This window comes from Lucilia sericata, unplaced genomic scaffold (assembly GCF_015586225.1).
Source record: "Lucilia sericata isolate MDLA Ls3-8-SP2 unplaced genomic scaffold, ASM1558622v1 Contig000058F_arrow, whole genome shotgun sequence".
Taxonomy (NCBI): Eukaryota; Metazoa; Arthropoda; class Insecta; order Diptera; family Calliphoridae; genus Lucilia; species Lucilia sericata.
Genome location: NW_023994094.1, coordinates 855,804 through 879,634, shown reverse-complemented (window position 1 = coordinate 879,634; position 23,831 = coordinate 855,804). Strand labels below are relative to the sequence as shown.

At 30.9% G+C, this 23,831-nt stretch overlaps 2 protein-coding genes across 11 annotated transcripts in view; both read left to right on the top strand.

Annotated features, from left to right (window-relative positions):
* The window catches only part of LOC119616136 (potassium voltage-gated channel subfamily KQT member 1), a 93,723-nt gene that overhangs the window by 60,352 nt on the left and 9,540 nt on the right, over positions 1-23,831 (top strand). For 2 of the 10 annotated variants that reach the window (XM_037972366.1, XM_037972365.1), the window contains exons 1-10: positions 10,797-11,156; positions 11,295-11,483; positions 13,615-13,749; positions 13,880-13,962; positions 14,028-14,203; positions 14,267-14,392; positions 15,699-15,809; positions 15,878-16,065; positions 16,960-17,004; positions 20,427-20,608. In XM_037972366.1, the coding sequence (XP_037828294.1) occupies positions 11,104-11,156; positions 11,295-11,483; positions 13,615-13,749; positions 13,880-13,962; positions 14,028-14,203; positions 14,267-14,392; positions 15,699-15,809; positions 15,878-16,065; positions 16,960-17,004; positions 20,427-20,608 (1,288 nt within the window). In that variant the 5' untranslated portion in view covers positions 10,797-11,103. Of the gene's footprint in view, positions 1-7,198; positions 7,250-10,796; positions 11,157-11,294; positions 11,484-13,614; positions 13,750-13,879; positions 13,963-14,027; positions 14,204-14,266; positions 14,393-15,698; positions 15,810-15,877; positions 16,066-16,959; positions 17,005-20,426; positions 20,609-23,831 lie in introns of those variants that run through there. The other 8 variants (XM_037972370.1, XM_037972371.1, XM_037972368.1 and 5 more) reach the window with 7 other exon arrangements.
* Positions 2,179-5,392, top strand: LOC119616137 (tubulin-specific chaperone cofactor E-like protein). The gene has a single exon (XM_037972376.1). The coding sequence runs from the start codon at positions 3,544-3,546 to the stop codon at positions 5,077-5,079; it is 1,536 nt and encodes a 511-aa protein (XP_037828304.1). The 5' UTR covers positions 2,179-3,543; the 3' UTR covers positions 5,080-5,392.

Genomic DNA, 23,831 nt, shown 5'->3' with positions numbered 1-23,831 from the left:
TCACAGCCAACGAACTCATGTAACACTAACCTCAATGAAAGAAATATTTACCAAAAATTTACAGCAGCAGCCGTGTGTTCGTCTCGACATAGAGAATAAAATAAATTAAATTATATATTATTTTTGGCTGCAAGGTCGTTGTCAACAACATTCTGTGCGTCGAAAACTAGAAAAGAACAGATATTTTAAAGATCAGCAAATCTTTTAGAAATTGTAATGCCTGTGTTGGTAATGTTTGCTGGCGTTGAAAAGTGTGTTTGTAGAAGGTGAGTTTGAGAGAAATTTGGAAGAGGGGAATAAAGGGCCTATTATACTTGATTAATGGTAAAAGCTTAGTTTATATCTGAAGCTAGTAATTTAGTTCGGAGTTTATTTGGTCCATTGTTCTAGTCTTGAAATTATTTCTTTCTAATGTCGGACATCATGTTATAACTGAAGGAAACAACTGGTACATCTAGAAAGTTTTATTATAAGACTTGCCCATAAAATAGTTCAATAGACTAGTCCATATAGAAGTCGAATACTTCATAGACTAGTCAATAGAGTAGCCAAGGGACTAGTCAATAGTCTAGTTCATAGACTAGTCAATACAGTAGCCATTGGACTAGCCAATAACATATTTAGTCCATAGAATTGTGCCTAGATTAGTCAATACAGTAGTCAATGAACTAGTCAATAGCCTAGTCCATAAAACTGTCCATAGACTGGTAAATGGATTAATCGATGGACTAGTTTGTACTCTATACGTCCAAAGACGATGCTTTAATCATGTTGTGGGAAAAAAGTCAATTAAATACACACTTCTTCTTGCAACATTGTACACGAAGATGTTACTGGTCGACGCCTCGAGTTCTCACGGCCATATCGTAAATTTCAGCCCGAAAAACGTGAAAGTATTAAGCAATAATATGCAGACCAAGCTAATCAGAGAATATTACCGAACCAGTCTTCTCTTCTTGGTATTTTGATTCCGAATACATTCCATGTCTGCAGAGCACAGTAGTTATTGCCGAATTTCTGTCAATGTTCCAGATATTCAAGTCCTTTTCTGATGAAGTCAAGGACAGAGCATTTTCGATATAATAGTCAATGTCTTAAGATGAAGTTTCGGATGTTTCTCACTATCTTATAGGCATTAAGTAATCTGATGCAGACTGAGCTCATCGGAGAAAACTCCAGAATTAATATCCGTTAAAGTTTTCGAACATTCTTCAGTTTAGATTCAAATCTTGTCGACCCGATGAACGGTATATTCAACCCTGTTTTGTCTTAAAGATTAGATGCATTAGATTAGAATTCTAATGCATTTGATTCCTTTTCTTAAAATCTGTTGTAAACACTTCGAATTTAATGTTTTAGGTTGCCACTAGAGTAAGTCGGGTGATAAAGCGTTTTATAACTCTGTTAAAGAAAGAATCCCCGTAGTAATTATTGCTTGATAAGTGATCTTTGAATGCTACGGTATTATTTATTAGACTCTGTGGTCTTAGATACCATTTGTTCCTTCTTGAAAATGCTGCGATATATTGCAGGATGAAACCTGAGAGTTCGTGACCACTCTGAATGTTCTAGGTTGTAGTTTTCTCTCGCGATAAAGCATTTTCTAACTCTTCCAAGGAGAGATTCACTGTATTTATTATCGCTTGAAAAATGACCTTAGAATGCTACAGCATTATCACTTCTTTCTTGTTAATTCAAGATGAAACATCAGAAGATAAGCTGCAGGATGAGTGTCTATTATTAGTTTCGTACAGTAAGAATTCTCGGTGACTTCAAGCCTCAAATGATATAATTAACCCCTCACCAAGTAATACGGGAACTGAACTTGTTATGTGATCTAAAAAAAACATCAAAATTATGACGTAGAGCTAAATACTCGTCGAATCAAATCAAATATATTTCTTGGAAAATAAACGATAAGGCCCTCTACATTATTTTCTTGTATCACCTCCTTGACGGCCCTGTCTCACCCATGTACGACACGACCTACACAAAACGCCAAAAAACAAAAAAACAAATACACACAACTTTTCGCCATGTGTTCTCAATAATACATTTCGGTTCAATTGTGCTCAATTCTATACTCTATAAACGTATGGAAGTGCGCATTTACAATATTTTCCGAGTAATAGATTCACTTAAAGCCCAACAAAATCTCACCAATAGAGCAGAGAAACAGAAACACTGTGCAGTAGAATAGAGCAGTATAACGTCGTAGAGTTAAACTCACTGACACTGGCAAATAACCAGACCAGACCGACCACTATCAAATCAAACTAACAACGAAATACACGTAGCAAACGTTTCATTTACAACGTACGGACGTAGTATCTAAAATATTTAGACACAATATACAACCAAAAAGCTAAACAAAAATTTTTGTTGTTTTTTTTTTCATTTGTATTGTTTTCTTTGTTTGAACAACAGAAAAAAATTAGATTTTTTTTCGTTTTATTTTAATAACAATTTGAAAAACTTTGAACATTTAGTGCGCAATTAAATGAAAGAAAAACTAAAAACTAAATAATAAATATATCGATGCAAAAGATTTTAATTGAAAATAATTTGAAAATCTCATAACAAAACAATAAAAGTGCAATTGAAATTGGAAAAAATTTTATGGGAATTACATCACTGCAGTGAACTGCAAAACGAAAGTGAGGAAAATAAGAAAAATCTGCAGCTATAGAAGGAAGAAGGTAGGAGGTAAGAAGCGTTAGTTAGTTAGCCAGCCAGCTGAACTAAAGTAAGAACAACGTAAATTTAAATAAACATCTTTACGAGTGCATGGGAGAACGAACGAACCACTGCAGTGACAAGTGAATGTGGGTTGAAGACACCCCTGAACGGAAATTTTAAATTTGTCATCACTAGAGCACAGCAGTGGCTGTGCTGTTCTGCATCATCTCCAGCAACAGCAGCAGTAGGAGTCTTGGAATAGTTGCTTCATCAGGGACCCCTTATAGAGTTCCAATAACTATTGCCTCATTGCTACTGCCTCTAGCACCCCGTTCTTTTGTGCTCTTCTAACGCATTTGTTAAAACGCATGCCACTGGCTTTTAAGCAACAACAACATCAAACCCAGTAACAGCAAAACAAAGAAAAAGCAAAACATAAACGTAAACAAAACGCAAAACAAATAAAAAATCTTGTGCAAAACTTTTGCCAACAAAAGCCTAGAAGAAAAACACGAAGCTTGGTAGCAAAACAAAGCAAAGCAGAGAATGTAATTGAAACCAATTATCGATTTTCCAGAGCATGTTTTCGCGAGTTAATCAAGCGTTTAACAAAGACATTGTTTCAATGTAAATATTATTTTGCAACAGAAGACGACATACAACTTGAAAAACAACAAGGAAATTATTATCAACTGGGTAATAAAAATCAATTAAACGGAAAACCATACATAAAACACTCGCCCACTAAGCCTTCTAAACGAAACGCAACTCCAAATCTAAAACACTAAGAACTCACAAAGCAATCAGCCAGCCAGCCAGCCATTCATTCATTTATTCATTGAGTGACAAGGATTTCCAGTAAAAATGCCGTCTTTATTAGAAGCTATAGAACGTAAATATTTCTCTGATTGTGATTTCGATGCGGAAGCCCATAAAGATATAACCTTAAGTGGCAAAGACAAAGACTCAACCTCTACATCCACATCACCCTCTTCGACATCGTCGTCCACTTCGGGTGAACGTTTAATTTCCATTTTTATACCAAGGCTGCCGCCTCTGTTGTGTGTGCCCGAGCTATTGGTGCTTAATGACTGTGACATAGATTGTGCTGGCGACTTTGACAGCATTAAAGACAAATGCAAACGTGTGCGTGAACTAGATTTGGCCCAGAATAAGTTACAGGACTGGCAAGAAGTCTTCCAGATTGTTGAACATATGCCACGCATAGAGTTTCTTAATTTGAGTAAGAATACCTTAACCAGACCTTTGTCCAAACTCTATATACCACCCATAACCAATCTGAAGGGTATAGTCTTGAATGGTACTTATCTCAATTGGGACAGTATTGACGTTTTGCTGGAGAATCTGCCCGTTTTGGAGGAACTACATTTAAGTTTAAACGACTATGAAGAGGTTTTATTAGATACTAATGATTTGCCTTCAGCACAAACTAACGCCGCCTGCTGTTGCCAGCTTAATGAGGAAGGCAAAGGCTGTGATACATTAAACTCTTGCTGCTGTTCGCCCACCATAAAAAAATACAAAAAGATTTCACCACACAAAGCCTTGAAAACGCTACATTTCACTGGTAATCCGGTGGAAAAGTGGCCGGAAATATGTCGTTTGGGTAGAATATTTCCACACATGGAAAATCTGGTGCTAGCCGATTGCCCCATAAGAGCTATAGAATTTAAGGACAACAACGCTGCTAACGCAAACAAAACACAAAATGATAATATAGAAACTACAGAAGATTCATCGCACTTAAATGAGGACTCGCCTCAGCGTCACTTTCCCAATTTGCTTTTCCTTAATCTCAGCTATGCCTCCATCAACACCTGGGATGATATAGATCGTTTGGCCACCTTTCCCAAATTGAAAAATTTACGTGTAAAAAATTGGCCACTTTGGGAACGTTTGGAGTGTACCGAACATGAAAGACGTCAATTACTGATAGCACGCTTGCCTAACGTTGCCATACTCAATGGTGGCGGTATTATCACTGCCGATGAACGTGAAGATGCCGAAAGAGCTTTTATACGCCACTACATGGACAAGCCGGAACATGAGAGGCCTTTGCGTTACAACGAACTGGTAGCTAAACATGGACAACTTGATCCCCTGGTCAATGTTAATCTAAAACCCGATAAACGCGTTAAAATCCTATTAACCTATAAAGATAAAACCGAATCTCGCCTGGTCGATATTTATCGCACCGTTGCTGATCTTAAGGTGAAATTGGAAAAAATTATAGGTCTGCCTGCCAATAAGATGCGTTTATACTATTTGGATCAGGACTACAAGGAGTTTGGTCCCGAAGAAATGCGCTTCCCCAATAAGTTATTATACAGTTACAACATACAAGCCGGTGATGAAATCATTGTCGATGTCAAGAAGTGAAAACTGTTCTTATGAAGTAAAATCTTTTTTAAACTTAATCTTACACAAACAAATATTAATGCTATAATTACACTTAATTAAATATTCTTCTAATAATACTTATGTATTCTATTCTGTAATGTACTCTTATGTATATTTTCTATAAACTACTTTAAGGTTTAATTTAAAAAAAAAATAACGTTTTATTTTCATATAAATATAACATGTGTGTAAATAATGTAACTAAACATTTAAATAAATAATAATAATGAAATGTAAATAAGTAAAAGGTTAAAATAATAATAACAATAAAGAGAAATACATACAGCAAAAATTAATTAACAAATAAAATGTCATGTTATACATATTGAGACAAGTATCAGATCCCCCTTATTGTTGTTTAAGCTGCTCTGTTGGTAGTCAAGGGTGATATGTTTAAACTAAATTTAAATTGAAATGGATTTTGTGTAGATTTGTTTAGTTTCTGGGTCAAAATAAGCAAACATTATAAAAAGGGATCAAATTTTTGCATTTGTGTTAGAGTAAAATATATTGTAATTTTATTCTTTCAATATCAAAAAAACTCATTCGATCCTGATTATATATGCTCGATCGTCTCTAGTCCGGTATAGTACTGTTCCACTTACTGACAAAGGTCCTAACAGAGCAATGCCACGTTAGCATCCCTATCAGAATTCTTAGACTGCGTTTATTCAGTTCTATAGTTCTATAGTATTTTGGTAGCCCCCATATCGAGTGTTGGCCATTAGGCCTTTTATATTTTGCAATCCAATCTACTATTCCAGGACTGGTTTTTTATGTCATGGATTTTTTCTTTCATTTACCATCCATTCCCTGTCATCTCCTTGAGAGTTCCTTTGAAACTTTTAAGTAGAATCCAGGATACTCCGTTTTGACAATACCACACCACTCGTTAGATGTGTCGTAGTATTAGATCCATTCGGTAGTTGTGAGATATCTTAATATATCGGTGAGCTTAGATTCTGATAATTCTCCGTGGTTTCATATGATGTAGTTGCCAAGAAATCTATTTATTTTGGCAACTATGGATGGGAATTCACAAAGAAGTTGGAAAGAAGCTGCCTCTTTTCCCTGTAACTCCGATATATCCTTCCTTTTGCGGGTTTCTCATTGAAGGAAATTCGCATTAATCTGACCACTCTGCATGTTTCCAGATTGTTCAAACTATTTTCAGCCTTTGAAAGAAGATAATACCTTTAATTGCTAGTTCGTCTGCATGTTATTACCATAGTGGTCTCTATGCGCAGAGGCCGAAACTAAGGTTATGTCACACAGACTACTCATCCTTGCCAAATCGTTCTTGCATTATTTAATGATAGAAGCGCCGCCTGACTGTCACTAAAAACTCCTATATTACCACGAATTTTGAGATCATATAGTGTCCTACGGTCTGTAATTATTGCTTTCCTAATTCGGACATCCTAGTATGAATTGATTTTCAAAACTGCTTTTTCGTGTACCTCTGTAAAGTGCTTTAGGTTTCCGGGTAGATCAGAGCAGTTCTAACAGAGAGAAGCATATATAGACGACATACTCGAGATGCTCTAATCTAGAATCCAAACACCACGATCTTCCGCAATAACGGGATTAATATACAATATTATACATATTAGTAATGCTGAACATGCTATAGGTATATTCGTATAGAGTTTTGTATTACTAAAAGCATTCAAACTCCGTTACGAGAGTTTATTGTGATCAGAAAGTTTTTGATTTTCTTCGTCTACGATTTTAGTAAATTTTTTGGTTTAAATTTTTCGAACTTATTATTTTTTTGAAATGGCGAATAAAATCTTCCACTGGATAACAAAATATAATTACTTCAACCACTTAAATGTTGATTTCGATCATAGAAAATTTAAACACTTTTAAGTTGACAACTCATAGCAGCAGTTGTTATTTAAATACATATGTATATAAAGTTTAAAATTACCGTTATTATAAAACAAAAAAGCTTTCAACAAATCGGCCTTTTTCAAATTGTTAAAACGAAAGCTTTTTTGTTGAGGCAAACATAAAGCTCTCTACTTTTACGTTCATATAAAACTAAAGAACTCAATTTTTTTTCTTTATCAATGACAATTCATTAATATTTCAGATACCACACACGTTACGTTTAAAAGGCAAAAGAAATGGATAATAAAACTAGGTAAACGATAATATTTTACACAATTTTGGCTTTGAAAATTTTAAAACTAATTCATGCTGTTTGTATAGCTAAAAATTCTGCTCCATTTTTTAAAAAAACATGCTAGTTTTTTAGTTAAAATTATTTTTTCTTATTAATTTTTGTAAATACCTATAGATTAAACTAAATGCGTAAATTAACATAGATACAAATTATAGAAAATGTAAATGAAAATGACTTGAAAAAAAATATTATAAACGAACAAAGATTTCAATTGTATTAAAGGTTAATTTTTTTCACTCGAGGTGACTTTGTCGCAACGAGTGTTACGCTTTAACGCTAACGCGCTGCAATTCTGTTTCTTTAGTTCATCGTGGTTTAATTATTGCCCTCTTTTATCAGTTTAATAAATTATAATTTATTAGATTTCTATTTTCAAATAAAATAAATAAAAACCAATTATTTAAAACAAATAAATTAATTTGTACTAATTAAGTATTAAAACAAATTTGAATATTCATATCGGTTGTTCCAGTCATTATTAAACAACTTTTATTGTTGGCACAAATATTAATTGAAGATCAGGGTAAGAATAAACAAATTGAAATTATATTGCCTTAAAGTGATTAAGATTAAAAAATGCAACGTTTTCCGAAAAGTATTGATCTTACCAGAAACCGATGAATCGCTAATGTTAGAAATCGTCAAAAGTTTCTTCTTGACCCATACAGAACCAAAACCTTCGAAAGATTAGTAAAAGCTTGGGTTTTTTGAAAATTCGAATTTTTAATGAAAAAATTGGATTGTTAGTGAAAAATTCTGATTTTCGAATTTTTAGTGAAAAATTCAGATTTTTTGTGAAAATTTTGATTTTTATTGAAATTAGGATTTTTAGTAAAAATTTAGATTTTAGTGAAATATTTGAATTTGTAGGGGAACAAATTGGATTTTTAGTGAAAATTTGTATTTTTGATGAAAAAAAAAACGGATATTTAGTGAAAATTAGAATCTTAGTGAAAATCGAATTTTGATTATTATGGAAATTCGGATTTTTGTGAAAATTTTGATTTTTATTGAAATTCCCGCTTTTTATATTAGACGATTTTCTTTAAAAACTTTCTTAAACTCTTTTCAATAGAAATTTTTCCCGCTAATAAAGAGTTTCTTTTCATAAATTTGGGAGTCTCTAGGATGACTATGCTATTCCTGTCTATTAAAACTGTTTTCAACTGAAATGATTCCGGCAAGTCAGGAGTTTAACAATCCCCTTCGAAGTACTTCTTTTCAGAATTTTAGGAGTCTCTGGGATCACTTTCCTATTCATAACCATTAATAAAGTTTCAACTGAAATGATATCTACCAGTCTGGAGCTTAACAGACCCCTTCGAAGTACTTCTTTCTATAGATTTAGGAATCTCTAGGCCTCCTGACCTCTGAAAATCGAATTTTTAGTGAAAATTTGGATTTTTAGTGAAAAATTCAGATTTTTTGTGAAAATTTTGATTATTATGGAAATTCGGATTTTTGTGAAAATTTTAATTTTGATGGAAATTCGGATTTTTAGTGAAATAATTGAATTTTTAGCGTAAAAATTGGAGCTATAGAGAAAAAATCGAATTTTAGTGAAAGTTTGGATTTTAGTGAAAATTTGGATTTTTAGTAAAAATTTTGATTTTTAGTGAAAATTTTGATTTTTAGTGAAAATTTTGATTTTTAGTGAAAAATTTGGATTTTTAGTAAAAATTTAGATTTTTAGTAAAAACTTAGATTTTTAGTAAAAACTGGACTTTCAGTAAAAATATTTTTGTTAGAGTAAAATCAGAATTTTGAGTGAAATTTTATGTTTTTAGTGAAAATTCGGATTTCTACTAAAAAGTCGAATTTTTAGTGAAAATTCGTATTTTTAATGAAAATTCCTATAGTTAGTGAAAAATTGGAATTTTGAGTGAAAATAAAATTTTGAGTAAAATATCGGATTTTTAGTGGAAATTCGTCAATTCGGTATCGAAAAGACGATAGTCGATTCTTTATTCTCAAACTGAACCTGCCTAGAACGACTTAAAAACCTGTGAGTTTAACGTTGAATGAATATTCTCGAATGTGAAAATCTTCATTAGATGCATTTAAGTCCCCACCTAATACTCAAATAAGAGCCAACCAATTGTTAACCCTGAGAACAGAGCCTACTTTTCAAAAAGTTAGATCTGCGCTGAATCCGAAACTGATAAGAAAGTGTTGAACATTTGAAGAATCTTCCTTTTTTGATCATAATTGAAGAATTCACCTTTATTTATAAAATTTGTCATGTCGTCTGAAAATCATTTCTATTGAGTTCAAAATTTAGATTTAACCTCAGTCATATCTATTTATATCTTTAAGATATTCTATCCTAAAGTTTAAGAGATCTCGGGTTTTCGCTATATTCTTCCAACTTTATGTTAAGGTATCCTGAAAACCTGATGTGATGGTTTTTTGGGAAACCCCGAGCAATAAAGGTAAATTTATATATTTTTCGGATAATCTGTTTTAAGTGAAGCAAATTCCAGCGAGAGTGTTCTGCCTTAATCGAAACAAATAGTAGTCAGACTTTCGAACTACTTATTTCTAAATAGTTTTCGTTTGCCTCTGATGGTATGATCAGATTTCAGCTGCTTATGATAGAACTTTATTTCGTTGTTGACCGATTTTAAACATTTTAAATAGCCAAAGCCAAAAATTCAAATATCATATCGGCAAATATCATCGATTTATATCGAATTTTACATTGACGGACGAGCGAAGAATGGACAGACATGTAGTGAAAAAACATAAAATTTTAAATTTTAAACATATTTTTGCCTATTTTTATCCCCAAACAATGCACCCACACACTTATTGCCAATTTCAAATAAATCATTTCAACCAAACATTTTTTCGAGAGTGTAAGCAATGAATCCGATCGTACTAGTGTAAAAAGAGTATAAATATGAACTAACTCTCTTTGATCGTGTCTAGTACATATTTATTTAGTTAGTAAGTGGGTAAGTAGTTTGTATTTGTTATTTTGTCTTACTGATAATAGAAGTGATTACGATGAATGCACGTTAATTTACAGCTGAAAACACTCTCAATTATGTTGACAATGTCAACAATACTCGTACGAATTTTTTTTAAGATTCGTGACAATTTTTTATAATGAATGATTATTTATAATTGTTTCTTTTAACAATTTATGAAGCAGGCAAATTTGTGTTTTAACATTTTTTAAATAGTTTTCGTCACAATCCTTATCAGAAAGTAATTTAAAACAGACACAAGAAGTTTATTAAAGAAATAAATAAAAACACGATCAGTTATTAAAGCAACTCACTAAGTAAACAGCGGTGTTTTTTTGCAAGAATCGTTTGTCAAAAAATAACAAATTATAAGGAAAATACCAATTAACACTTTTTCCCTTAATTGTCCCCTTAAACATCTGTATATACAAATCCAAAATTAACAAATATTATTGACGACAATGATTACTAATACATAGAGTGCTAGTGCTGATCGTTGTACTCCATTTTAATGGGTTTGGTTTTCGATTTGTGTTTTGACTATATAGTGTAGCTATATATATTTTATATTTGGTTTGAAATAATGTCATAAAAATAACGCATTTTATATGCGAGGTGTGTTGAATAGATATCGTCTTGAAATACTTTAGTTCAAAGAAAAATTTTACACGCGAAACACAACTGAAAAGGTTTTTTGTTATTAAACCGTTAATTAAAACGAAGAGTGTTAAATTGAAATTCAAATGCGTCAGACGTTTAGTCTTCGAGTAGCAATTAAATGAAAATTAATTGTGTGTCTTGTTAAAATTAAGAACGATCGTGTTAGAGAAACTTTTAACTATGGATCCCGATAATGATCCTATAATTTTCTATGAAAAAACCTTTAAACTTAGGCAAGTGCAAGAATGTAAATTATTAGAAACTAACAGTGATCATTTTACACTTCTTTTAAGATTTATAATAATTATTTTTTAAATTAATATATTTCAAAAGAAAGTGTTATTTAATATTATTCTAAAATTTCTTTACAGGACATGTAAGCTCATTTCAAGTCCACCTAATCGTTTAGCTCAACCGCGAATGTCACTACTGGGGAAGCCTATAAATTATAATCGCGGCAATCATCGCCGTGATGTACGGTATAGAAGACTTCAAAGTCGTGTTTATAATTTTCTGGAAAGACCGCGAGGTCTGCCAGCTATATTATATCATGTGGCCGTGTAAGTATTAATTTGTAACATTTCTTTTTAGAAAATATATTTTTAATTTTAATTTTATATCAATTAAAAGTTTGTAAGAAAAATATTTAATTATACATTTTAATTAACATGTTTATATTCCATGCATGTTTTATAAAATTTTCGTTCGCAATTAAATAAGTCATGGTTAAACAAGTGTTAATATTAAAAAAAAATAGTTAAAAAGTTTTTAATTAATACATACATATGTAGTTAACATATAGTACATATGATAGTTAGTCTAGATTGCAATCATAAGTCACACTTTATTTATTTTGAAATAAATATTTAAATGTTTAATTAAATTGTAAGAAAATAAAATTCTCAAAAAAAACGGCTTAAACTGCATATTTAAATGTATGTTGCTGCAACATTTCTATTGCAAACATATGATCGGAAAGCAGTTATGTCTACATGTTTCTGCAACATACTGCTAAGTTTCTTTTACCAACATGTTGTGACAAAATCATCTGTATTGACATGATGCTGTATTGTTGATATAAAAATGTTTCTGAAAAAAACTTGAAATTCTAGAAATTTGTAAACAATTGACATTTTGTCATATTTTTTTATCGAATTGTGTTTGAAAATTTATGTAGTTTCTGCTTGGTTATCTCTTTAAATGTTTAATAGAGCAGATTAAATATAAATACTCAAGTACTTATTATTTTTAATATCATTACTTAGATCTAGCCTATATAAAATCATTTCGATTAAAACGATTTTCAAAGTACTTGAAATACTCGTCAATATTATTTATTTACATGTGTTCGTTTACCTTGTCTAACTGACGTAATTAGTTGAAACACTAAATGTCATTATCTAGGAAAACTTTCGTAACCTTATAGGGCACCAAATATTATCTAAACACGACCCAACCTTTTGATAAGAAATCGTAAAATAGAGGTTCTCACACCCTCGATTGTAATAACAAGAAATGTTTTCCTCCCAAAAACTGTAATCTGCTTTTTATTTTATAATATTTTCTTTCTTAAAATCTTTTCAATTGAAATGTTTTCCGCTAATCGAGAGTTCGTTGGAGCTATTTCTTTTCATGAATTTGGGAGTCTCTAGGATTACTAAGCTATTCTTAACCATTAAAAATGTTCTCTACTGCACTGATTCCTGCAAGTCAGGAGTTTTCATAATTTTAGGAGTCTTTAGGATCACTTACATAGCTATTCCTGACCATTAAAATGTTTTTAACTGCAATGATTCCTGCGAGTCGGGAATTCAATAATCCCCTTCGAAGTATTTCTTTTTATAGATTAAGGAATATCTAGGACCTCCTGACCTCTTTTACTTTTCATTGTAAAGATTATACTTTTCAAAGATTTCACCCGACTGTTCTGTATTGGGCCATAATTTTGTCTGACTCAGATTCTATAACGATGAAGAACTCATTCTATGTTGACCTAATATGTCCAGTTGGTAATATGTTTTCATTCCAAATTCTATCGCGCCTATATTTGCCAGTAGAAACTTTCCTTCTCGTTCGTAGAAACTTCTCTTCTCGTAAGTTATAAAAGTGTGTTCGGACGATATTTTTATTCTTATGGAGCCATCAAGTACTTCCAGAGATTGATTAGATTCGTTGGAAGGGGCTGGTACTAAGTTAGTCCATACTATATGACATGTGACCAATCATATAATACCCAATAAGTATGCCCATTAGAAGTCTTATATCAAGGATCAAGAGTCAAGGTCCTTTAATATGAAAGCCAGAGCCTGTTGGATAATCTTTCGTCAAGCATTTGACTTTTAAAATATGCCAAAAGCTTCGTTGAAGAACGATTTGTTGAAAATTCAAATTTCCCGAATGCCCTAGTGTCCTGGAACCCATACTGTGGCAGTACCGTAAAAGAACCCTAAAAAACTCCAAGAGTAGTCACTTTTAAGATTATTTGAATCCCACACGATTCCAATTCAGGCCTTTTGTTTGTTAATCCTCGCCTTAGCTAATGGCATCCAACAAAAATACTATTATTTTCAATGTGTGAAAAAAAGCACTTTCTCAGTTGTGCTTTAAGTCTCGAATACTATTTTCCTTTTATTCAGAAAAACATATTCCAAAAACACATACTTATCAATAATTTTCCTTATTTTTAAACAGATTCCTAATGGTCTTTACCTGCCTTGTTTTAAGTGTATTCTCTACGATAGACGCGTATGAGAAAGAGGCACTGTATATATTATTTAGAATGGAAATATTAGTAGTTATTTGGTTCACAATGGAGTTTTTCATGCGGTAAGTATAAAAAGTTTAACAAAATTATATACATAAAGAGAAATCGCTTCAAAATATTACAAACTGAATCACATTAATTTATCAATAAAAGAGAAAATTAACCCATTTTTTAAACTTTTACTTTCAACAGGCTGTGGTCATCCGGTTGTCGGTCACGATACCAAGGATGCGTTGGTCGTTTTAAATTCGTAAAACGACCATTTTGTATTATAGGTAAATTCGAATATTATTACAAAAACGAATAGTATATTAATTTAAAACGCATATTCCTTTTACAGATATTATTACTATAGTTGCTTCCGTAGTTGTATTAGGCATGGGTACATCTGGCCAAGTATTTGCCACAAGTGCTTTAAGAGGTTTACGTTTTTTCCAAATCTTACGTATGGTACGTATGGATCGACGTGGTGGCACTTGGAAACTACTCGGCAGTGTAGTATACGCACACAGACAAGTGAGTAAAAATTTCTTAAAATTATAAAGGACTATTTGTAAATTTGTAATGCAATTTTTTTAGGAACTGATAACCACTATGTATATTGGATTCCTAGGCCTTATATTTGCATCATTCCTGGTGTACTTAATGGAGAAAGATGTTAATGAAAAATTTAGTAATTTTGCTCAAGCCCTGTGGTGGGGTGTGGTAAGTATTTGTTTTAATTAATCATAAATTTTGTTATCGGTTTTCTTTTTCAAAAAAAGTGATGTTATAATTTATTGGTGTGTTTGTTGTTTTGGATAAACTTCTCTAACTTATATCAATCATTATGACATTATTATCTTTATAAAAATTTCTTATCTTAAGTAAATAACTAATGTCATAGTTATACATATAATACTGTCATATTTTGACATGTTACAGATAAATAATTGATTATTTAAAATAATTTATTGAAATATTTTAAAGAGAGTAATGTTCACTTTAAAAGACGATATTTAGAAATGTTTAAAATAATAAATTATTTCAAGTTTATGTCTTACATAATAAGTAACTTCAAAGTCAAGGTTTTGAAAGATTGTAATAGTGCATATAGTAACACATTGCACCCCTCTCTATCTATCTATCTATCTATCTATCTATCTATCTATCTATCTATCTATCTATCTATCTATCTATCTATCTATCTATCCCTATCTATCTATCTATCTATCTATCTATCTATCTATCTATCTATCTATCTATCTATCTATCTATCTATCTATCTATCTATCTATCTATCTATCTATCTATCTATCTATCTATCTATCTATCTATCTATCTATCTATCTATCTATCTATCTATCTATCTATCTATCTATCTATCTATCTATCTATCTATCTATCTATCTATCTATCTATCTATCTATCTATCTATCTATCTATCTATCTATCTATCTATCTATCTATCTATCTATCTATCTATCTATCTATCTATCTATCTATCTATCTATCTATCTATCTATCTATCTATCTATCTATCTATCTATCTATCTATCTATCTATCTATCTATCTATCTATCTATCTATCTATCTATCTATCTATCTATCTATCTATCTATCTATCTATCTATCTATCTATCTATCTATCTATCTATCTATCTATCTATCTATCTATCTATCTATCTATCTATCTATCTATCTATCTATCTATCTATCTATCTATCTATCTATCTATCTATCTATCTATCTATCTATCTATCTATCTATCTATCTATCTATCTATCTATCTATCTATCTATCTATCTATCTATCTATCATTTAAAAAGATTCAAAATCATTCAAGTCATTCAAAATCATTCAAAATAATTCAAAATCATTCAAAATCACTCAAAATCATTCAAAATTAAACTCAGAAAGGATTGGTTTTTTATATGAGACCCTTGCTCTTGTCATGATAAAATTTTTTAAATTTCAAATGCTTCCGTTTTTTTTCTATTGAAGATATAACTATTTTAATATATTTTTTTAGATAACCCTCTGCACAGTAGGCTATGGCGATATGGTTCCTGAAACGTGGCAGGGTAAATTAATAGCCTCGTTTTGTGCATTATTAGGTATTTCATTTTTCGCCTTGCCAGCGGTAAGTAATACCAATCTTCCTAACTAATCCCTTAGTTAACATAAATCTTTAACCTATTCCTTTAACAGGGCATTTTGGGTAGCGGTTTTGCCTTAAAGGTCCAACAGCAACAGCGTCAAAAACATATGATAAGACGACGTCAACCCGCTGCCTCACTTATACAGGCCCTATGGCGTTGTTATGCAGCCGATGAGCATTCAAGATCTGTAGCAACCTGGAAAATACATCAAGTAGCTTTACCCAGTCCTCCTGCCTCGTAAGTTAACAATTATTGTTTTATAATATTTCTGACTTTTATATACATATCAACAATATTTTATGAGAATGTACTTAAAATATGTTTTGTTTTTTGTATGTTCAATGTTTAATCATTGTTAAAACGTCATTTAATTGTTGTACATACATATATTAATTAAAATCTATGATTTCTGTTTGCCTGAGATATATTTAACATCAGAGTTCGGACATTAATGAAAGATTGGAAATTGGATTGGAAATAATTTCCCACAATAAATGGGTGTTGTTTGGAAAATAACTTGTGAAAAGTGATTTATGATCAAGTTAAACCTTCAATGGGTTGAGGTTATGATAAAAAATAGATCCATTTCTATAACAACGTTTTTACCTAAAAATATTCTGGTCTCGGCATCGTTAAGAAGCTTTTACTCGTTTTCGAACCTAAGTGCGCAACCTCACACCCGTATAAGAACCAAATAAAACCATTCAGAGAGCTCATTTCTCACTATCTGACGATATCGGCTTCAAATGGATATACAAAAGTAAAAAATCATATTTTTTGAATTTGACTAACACACAAATAATTTCTTTTAAAATTTAACCTAAATCTAACAAAAAAATTGCCTCAAGCTTTTAATTAAGCCAAAGTTTTTTCCGAATTACAAAATCACTTTCAAAGTTATTATTCCAACAGATCAACGGGGACAAATCAATCCTTTGTTTCAGACAACAATAGAACTTAAAGTTCGTTTCTCCCATTACTCTGTCAAAGTCTTTATTTTACAGAGTTTGCTCATCCAACCAACATGCATGATGCATAATATAAAATCAGTCATTTTGAAATTGTTTGTTTTTTTATAAAATTGAACCAAAAAAATAATCGTTTACCCTTTTGGTTTTTCCGTATTTTCAGTTCTGAGTATTGGGATAGACTGTTTAAAAATTTAATTGAAACTAGGTAAACTACATTAAAACAAAAACCCATTCGCATTTTTTTCCAAAACTCAAAAAAAAAAATAAATCAATAATTACAGTATTTTTGAACACCACCGTATTTTGTCAGTCTTTTTCTCGCATTCACCTCTTTTTTGAAACTCTGTAATTTCTCATTTATATTTATAATATATATATACTTGCTAGCTTTCGACAAATTATTGAAAATCCACTAACAATTCCACAAAAAATAAAGTATTGACGTTTAAATAATTTGTTATAAATATGGAGTGGGTTTTAACAAAGTTATCAAATTTTATATAAATTTAATTGCTAAACAAAAAAGTATTTATTGAACACTACTACTTTCTACTACTATCTTACTATCCTTCCGGCTTAATGGTTTTGTTGTAATTTTTATTACACTTTTATGAAAGAAAAAAAAAAAATACACCAATATTACTCACTCGATATTATGCACCGGAAAAGGATTTTGAAAAAAAAAATTTAAGAACACATGCACCATGAAGAAAATTTAACTAAAGAAATCTAAAACACTATTCATACATTTCATTTAGTAGTTAGTTATAACCAAGCTTGGGCTATAAATTATTTAGTACTCAAGTTGTAATCAAGCTAATTATAAACCGGTTTTTACGATTCTCTGGGGAGTCTATTTATCACAATTCCTATTAGAAATCAAAAACCATGTAAATAATATTAAGGTTTATAGGTTTTAAATGAAAACCGATCAATCTATGGAATAACCTATGGACTTGACTATTGACCACTCTATTGACTAACCTATGGACTAGCTATGGAGTAGTCTATGTACTAGCCTATGGACTATCCTAAGGACTATTCTATAGACTAGTCTGTGGACTAATCAATAGAACAGTCTGTGGACTAATCTATAGACTATTCTATAGACTAATCTATGGACTACTCTGTGGACTAATCTATGGACTAGTCTATTAACTAATCTATAGACTAGTCTGTAGAATAATCTATAGGCTAGTCTATGGACTAATCTATATATAGACTAGTCTATAAACTAATTTGTATACTAGTCAAGGGATCAAGCTGTTGACTAATCTATCCTATGGACTAATCTATAGACTAGATTATGGATTAATCTATAGACTAGTCTATAGACTAATCTATAGGCTAGTCTATGGACTTATCTATAGACTAGTGTATGGACTAATCTATAGACTAGTATATGGACTAATATGCGGACTAGTCAATGGATCAATCTGTTGACTAATCTATGAGCTAGAATATTAATTATTCTATAGGCCAGTTTATTAACTATACCTAGCATAGTTTATTGAGTAGTATATTGACTTCACTATTGACTAGCCTATGGACTACGGACTATTCTATAGATTACAATGGACTAATCTATAGATTACTATTAACTAATCTATAGATTAGTATATGGACTAATCTGTAGACCAGTCTTTTGATCAGTCTGTTGACTAATTTATGAACTAAACTATTGACTAGTCTATAGACTATTCCTTGGACAAGCCTAAGGACTATTCTATAGACTAGTCTGTAGACTAATCTACAGACTAGTCTATGGACTAATCTATAGACTAGTCTGTAGACTAATCTATAGGCTAGTCTATGGACTAGTCTATAAACTAATTTGTACACTAGTCAATGGATCAAGCTGTTGACTAATCTACCATATGGAATATCCTATAGACTAGTATATGGACTAATCTATAGGCTATTCTATGGACTAATCCATAGACTAGTCTATGGTGTAATCTATAGACTAGTCTATGGTGTAATCTATAGACTAGTCTATGAACTAATATGTACACTAGTCAATGGATCAAGCTGTTGAGTAATCTATGAACTAGACTATTAACTATTCTATGGACCAGTTTATTAACTATTCCTAGCCTAGTTTATTGAGTAGTATATTGACTATACTATTGACTAGCCTATGGACTACTGACTATTCTATAGATTATAATCTATAGACTAATCTGTAGACCAGTCTATTGATCAGTTTGTTGACCAATTTATGAACTAGACTATTGACTACTCTATTGACTGTTCTTAACAATTCCATGGACTATTCCATATACTATTCTATGTACTAGCCTATGGACCACCATATAGACTAATCTATAGACTAGTCTATGGACTATTCAATTGATCAGTCTGTTGACTAATCTATGAACTAGAATATTGACTATTCTATGGACCAGTCTATTAAATATTCGATGGACTATTCATTGGACTAGTTTATTGTGTAGTATATTGACTAGTCTATGGACTATTAGCTAATCAATGGAATAGTCCATTGACAAGTCTAAGGACAATGATTGGATTTAGTAAAGACATCTAAAATTTGTTGGAAATATTATAGATGACATTTGCACTTCATTGATGCGAGTGGTTTTTATCATTCTTACTTGAAATCACACGCCATTACAGACCTTTGGGATGTTTATAGGAAAATCTAGGGGTCCGTGATCAGAAGTGTACGATGTGTAACAAACAATGTGATCCGAATTTTACATAACTGACTAAAAGAATGATATTTAACAAAGCTTTCTCCAAATCGCTAAACTTTATCTTATAAAGAAGGTTTTAGAAGTGGTTCTTTGGTTCAAAATCATCAAACATCATCTAACATTTTACAACTTAACAGACATTTTACCATTTGTAAAGCTTTTATTAAACTATAACATTATTGGATCTATTATACATGTCTAAGCTCAATAAATTTATGCATCGAAATTTTAAACTATTCTGCATATTATAAAAAAAAAGTTTCAATAAAAACTTTTTCAAAATAATATGCAGTATAGGTAGTAACAAAAGCTTAATGTATCAGAGTCAGCATCGGTAAACAATGGCTAAATTTGGTATAATTGGCATTTATTTTTGTAGTTTAGAAAGATTTTTGTTTAAGCTATCTGGGGTCTTTTTCTATAACTATATTTTATTTATGAATTACTATGTAATTGCTTGTGAAATACATACATATTTAGAAATTTAAGAGTCAAAACAAAAAGCTCCAAGATGAAATGATGTTTTTTTTTGTGATTTATTTAATTTAATTGGAGAAAAAGGAAACAAATTCATATTTAGAATATTATTCTCTATTGGGATCAAATTAAAGCATTTGCGATCGGTCTTATAGAAGTTAAACAAGTTCTAAGTTCTATTAAATTATCTTAAAAGTTAAAATTATTATTAAAATATCCAAGTGAAAACATCATCTAAATCTTTAGAGTCTTTTTTGTTTCTGACATTTATCATCTAAATTACTAATTATATCGAAACACAAATACCTACTAATTTAAACATTATTTAAAAACTTTCCTCCATTATTGCCATTTCGTAATGAACAAAAACATCCAAAATCGCAAACGAATCAAAAATACCCCCAAAAAAAACTCTATATCACACAATTCGCAGAAGAGCCTCATCTAGTTTTAAGCACAATGCATCGTTTGTGGCCCGCCTACCAACCATCAGACGTTCAAAAGCCCACACTATGCAATCGCCGGGCGGTGATGGCATCAAAACAGTCGCCACCAATCGCGTCTCAAGGTATACGCGCAACATACGTGAGATGAATCAATCGGTGGAAAATCTTGGTGAGTATAAATGTTAAAAGTTTTTATTCTTAAGGAATTTAGCGTACGTGCATGTTATTTTTCGATCTCGCTTACTTTCTTCTTTTTTAATTTAAACGCTTTAAATTTTTTTACCCAAAAAAAAAAAAAATACAAATAATATTAAAATATTTTTAAACGAAATTATAACATTTGTAAGCTCTACAGCCCAGTTTGCTGCAAAGCATTTTTTGTGTTTATTTTATATTGAAAGCGACAAATGATGTTAAATTTGAGAAATCCGACCAGTTTATATAGTAACATCGTCGAATATTGTTGTATATATATTTTTCTTTAATTGATTTTATTTATTGCAGTTACATTTTAATGCATAACTGGGTGTAGTAGCTATTAAAAAATAAGTTTTAATGTTTCATTTTCGTTAATTTTTATATTATATAAACTTGGCTCGATTAAGAGGGTATTGAAAAATTACTGTTGTCAGAAAAATACTTATTAATAACTTTATTATAGAGGCCAAAAATTTGTTACCCATAGACTAGAGTTTAGGTTTCTGAATCCAAATATAAGATTCGAAAAAAAACTTCCTGAAACCTGTTGTAATGGATAAGTTTTGAGGTCAGATTTTGATTTAAAGATTATCAGCAGATCACCGAATAGATTTTTTTATTATAGAAAAGAACCAAGAACAAATCAAGTCAATTTTAGATAACTTATTCTGAAGTCAAGCCCTTCTTTGACAAAGAACCCGTTCTGCATCGATCGAAACAAATAGTAGTCGAACGGGGCAAGGTCTGGACAAAAGTTCTAAACCATTTCATTCTAAATAGTTTTAAGCAGATATTGCAACATGTTAAGCTTTCATCTGACCTCATATTCTGGAAGCTTTTCAGTCAATTCTCGCTTTAAACGAATCAGTTACATTCGGTACTGTTTCTTAACCATTTCATTTTAAATAGTTTTAAGCAGATATTGCAACATTTTAACCTCATGCTTGCTTTAAACTAATCGATTACCTTCGGTACAGATTCCCTGTAATGATCTGGCCAGATTTCAGCATTTCATAATAGATAGGACCCTTTTGGACTCGCCAAATATACAAATTCCTCAACCATTTTATTCTAAATAGTTTTAAGCAGATATTGCAACATATTAACCTTTATGCTCGCTTTAAACAAATCGGTTACATTTGATACAGATTCCCTGTAGTGATCTGGCCAGATTTCAGCATCTCATAATAGATAGGACCCTTTTGGACTCACCAAATATACAAATTTATCAACCATTTTATTCTAAATAGTTTTAAGCTGATATTGCAACAGGTTACATTCGGTACAGGTTCCCTACAATGATCTGGCCAGATTTCAGCATCTCATAATAGATAGGACCCTTTTGGTCTAACCATATATAGAGCATTCCTTAGCTCCATGGATATTTAGGTTTGATTTGGAATCGTCTGATTGGCCGCAAGTGATGATGCTATAATGACATTCTTATAAGCCTTCAACCTACATTTCGGACACCCGAAATCGAAAGTTCTTTCGCTTGCAATGGTATCCAATTTCCCTGCTTTTGAATGAATCCTGCTACTCGCAAATGATTTGAAATAAAAGTTAAAAGCTCTCAAAAGCAACATTTCGGACATGCGAAATCGTACTTCAAGGTCTCTCGGTATCAATGCATATGATATCCAATTTCCCTGCTTTTGAATGAATCCTGCTGCTCGCAAATGTTTTGAAATTACTGCTTGAGTAGATCCCAATGATTTTGTAAGCTCTTGTTGTGTTTAACAATATCCTTCTCGGATTCTTGGTCTTCTAACTTCATGGAGTCTTGGTCTTCAAACGTTTTTGCCTGGCCTATGCGATTTTTACCTTCTGAACCGTTCAAAACATCTCACGCACGTTGAAACCGATGGAACACATTCACCTTAACTGCGGTGAGTAATCGGTATTCTTTAGCGACACTTTTTTTAATTAAAGAAGTAAAAAATGGGGCTTGTTACCCTTCAAAATATCATATAATCGAGTCCAATAGATACACCATCTCTTGTGAAGCCGACATTTTAAAGATATACGGCCAATAATTGCAGAAAGCTAATCAATCGGAACTGTTTTTGAAATTTAAAATGGAACATTCAAGTGACTGAATAATCTCGATATAGACGACAAACCCAAAAACTCTCATCTATTTGCGATAGAAAGTGAATATAAAAGTTTTAAATTTTAAGCAAACTAAACTAATTTTTAGACTTTTAAATATTAATATAAAATCACATTTTTAGAATCTCTAGGACCAAAAACTCAATCACTACATTATTAATCATTCATAATTCTTAATCGAGCCAAACTTTTATTTTGTTTGTTACTTTTGAAAACCCAATATATACTTGTATATAAAAACAAACAAATTCAATTAAATTAAATTATATATTTTTTTCCAATTATTAACGAATATAATATATATTACCCATATAAATATGAATATTATAAGATTAGGATGCCAACGGTATTGAATTACCACAGAACAACCACAATCACAACAGAGAAAGAGAGAGAGAGAGAGCAGGGGAATTTGTTTTTTACCTATTATAGGGCAACATACGGGATATTGCATGACATTTACAAAAAATATTTAATTAACCACAAAAAAACTATTAATAAAACATAAAACCAAACAAATCAAACAAAAAAATTCTTTATAGCGATTTGCACTTGTATTTGAATTAATTTTAATATTAAAAAAGAAAATTCAAACTTCAAAACCTCCTCCCCCCCTCCACTTATAGAGCTGCGCCTCTGAGGAATAAAATTTAAGGGGAATTATTTATGAATGTAAGTTTCTGTTGAAATTTCAAGATATTTTTTTCTGTTATCGTTTTCAATTTCTTTCCAAACATAATCAAAGTAATAAGTTTTCTTTATTTTAACTTTTCATTTTTAATTTTTTTTTTTTCTAATATGAATTTATGTATGAAATACTTTGTATTATTCTCTCACCGATTTTCACAGTAAATGTTGATTTTATATATATATATATATATTAACTATGTATACTATAATATACAATAAATAAAAAATATATATAGATTTCTTTATAACGAAAATATAAACCAATTACCAACACTAAATATAAAAAAATACTACTAAAAAGTTTTATAAAGTAAATGAAAAAAACAAAAATCAACCTTAAACTTTTTATAATAAATTCCCAAAATTTAAATGACAAAAATAATATAATAAAA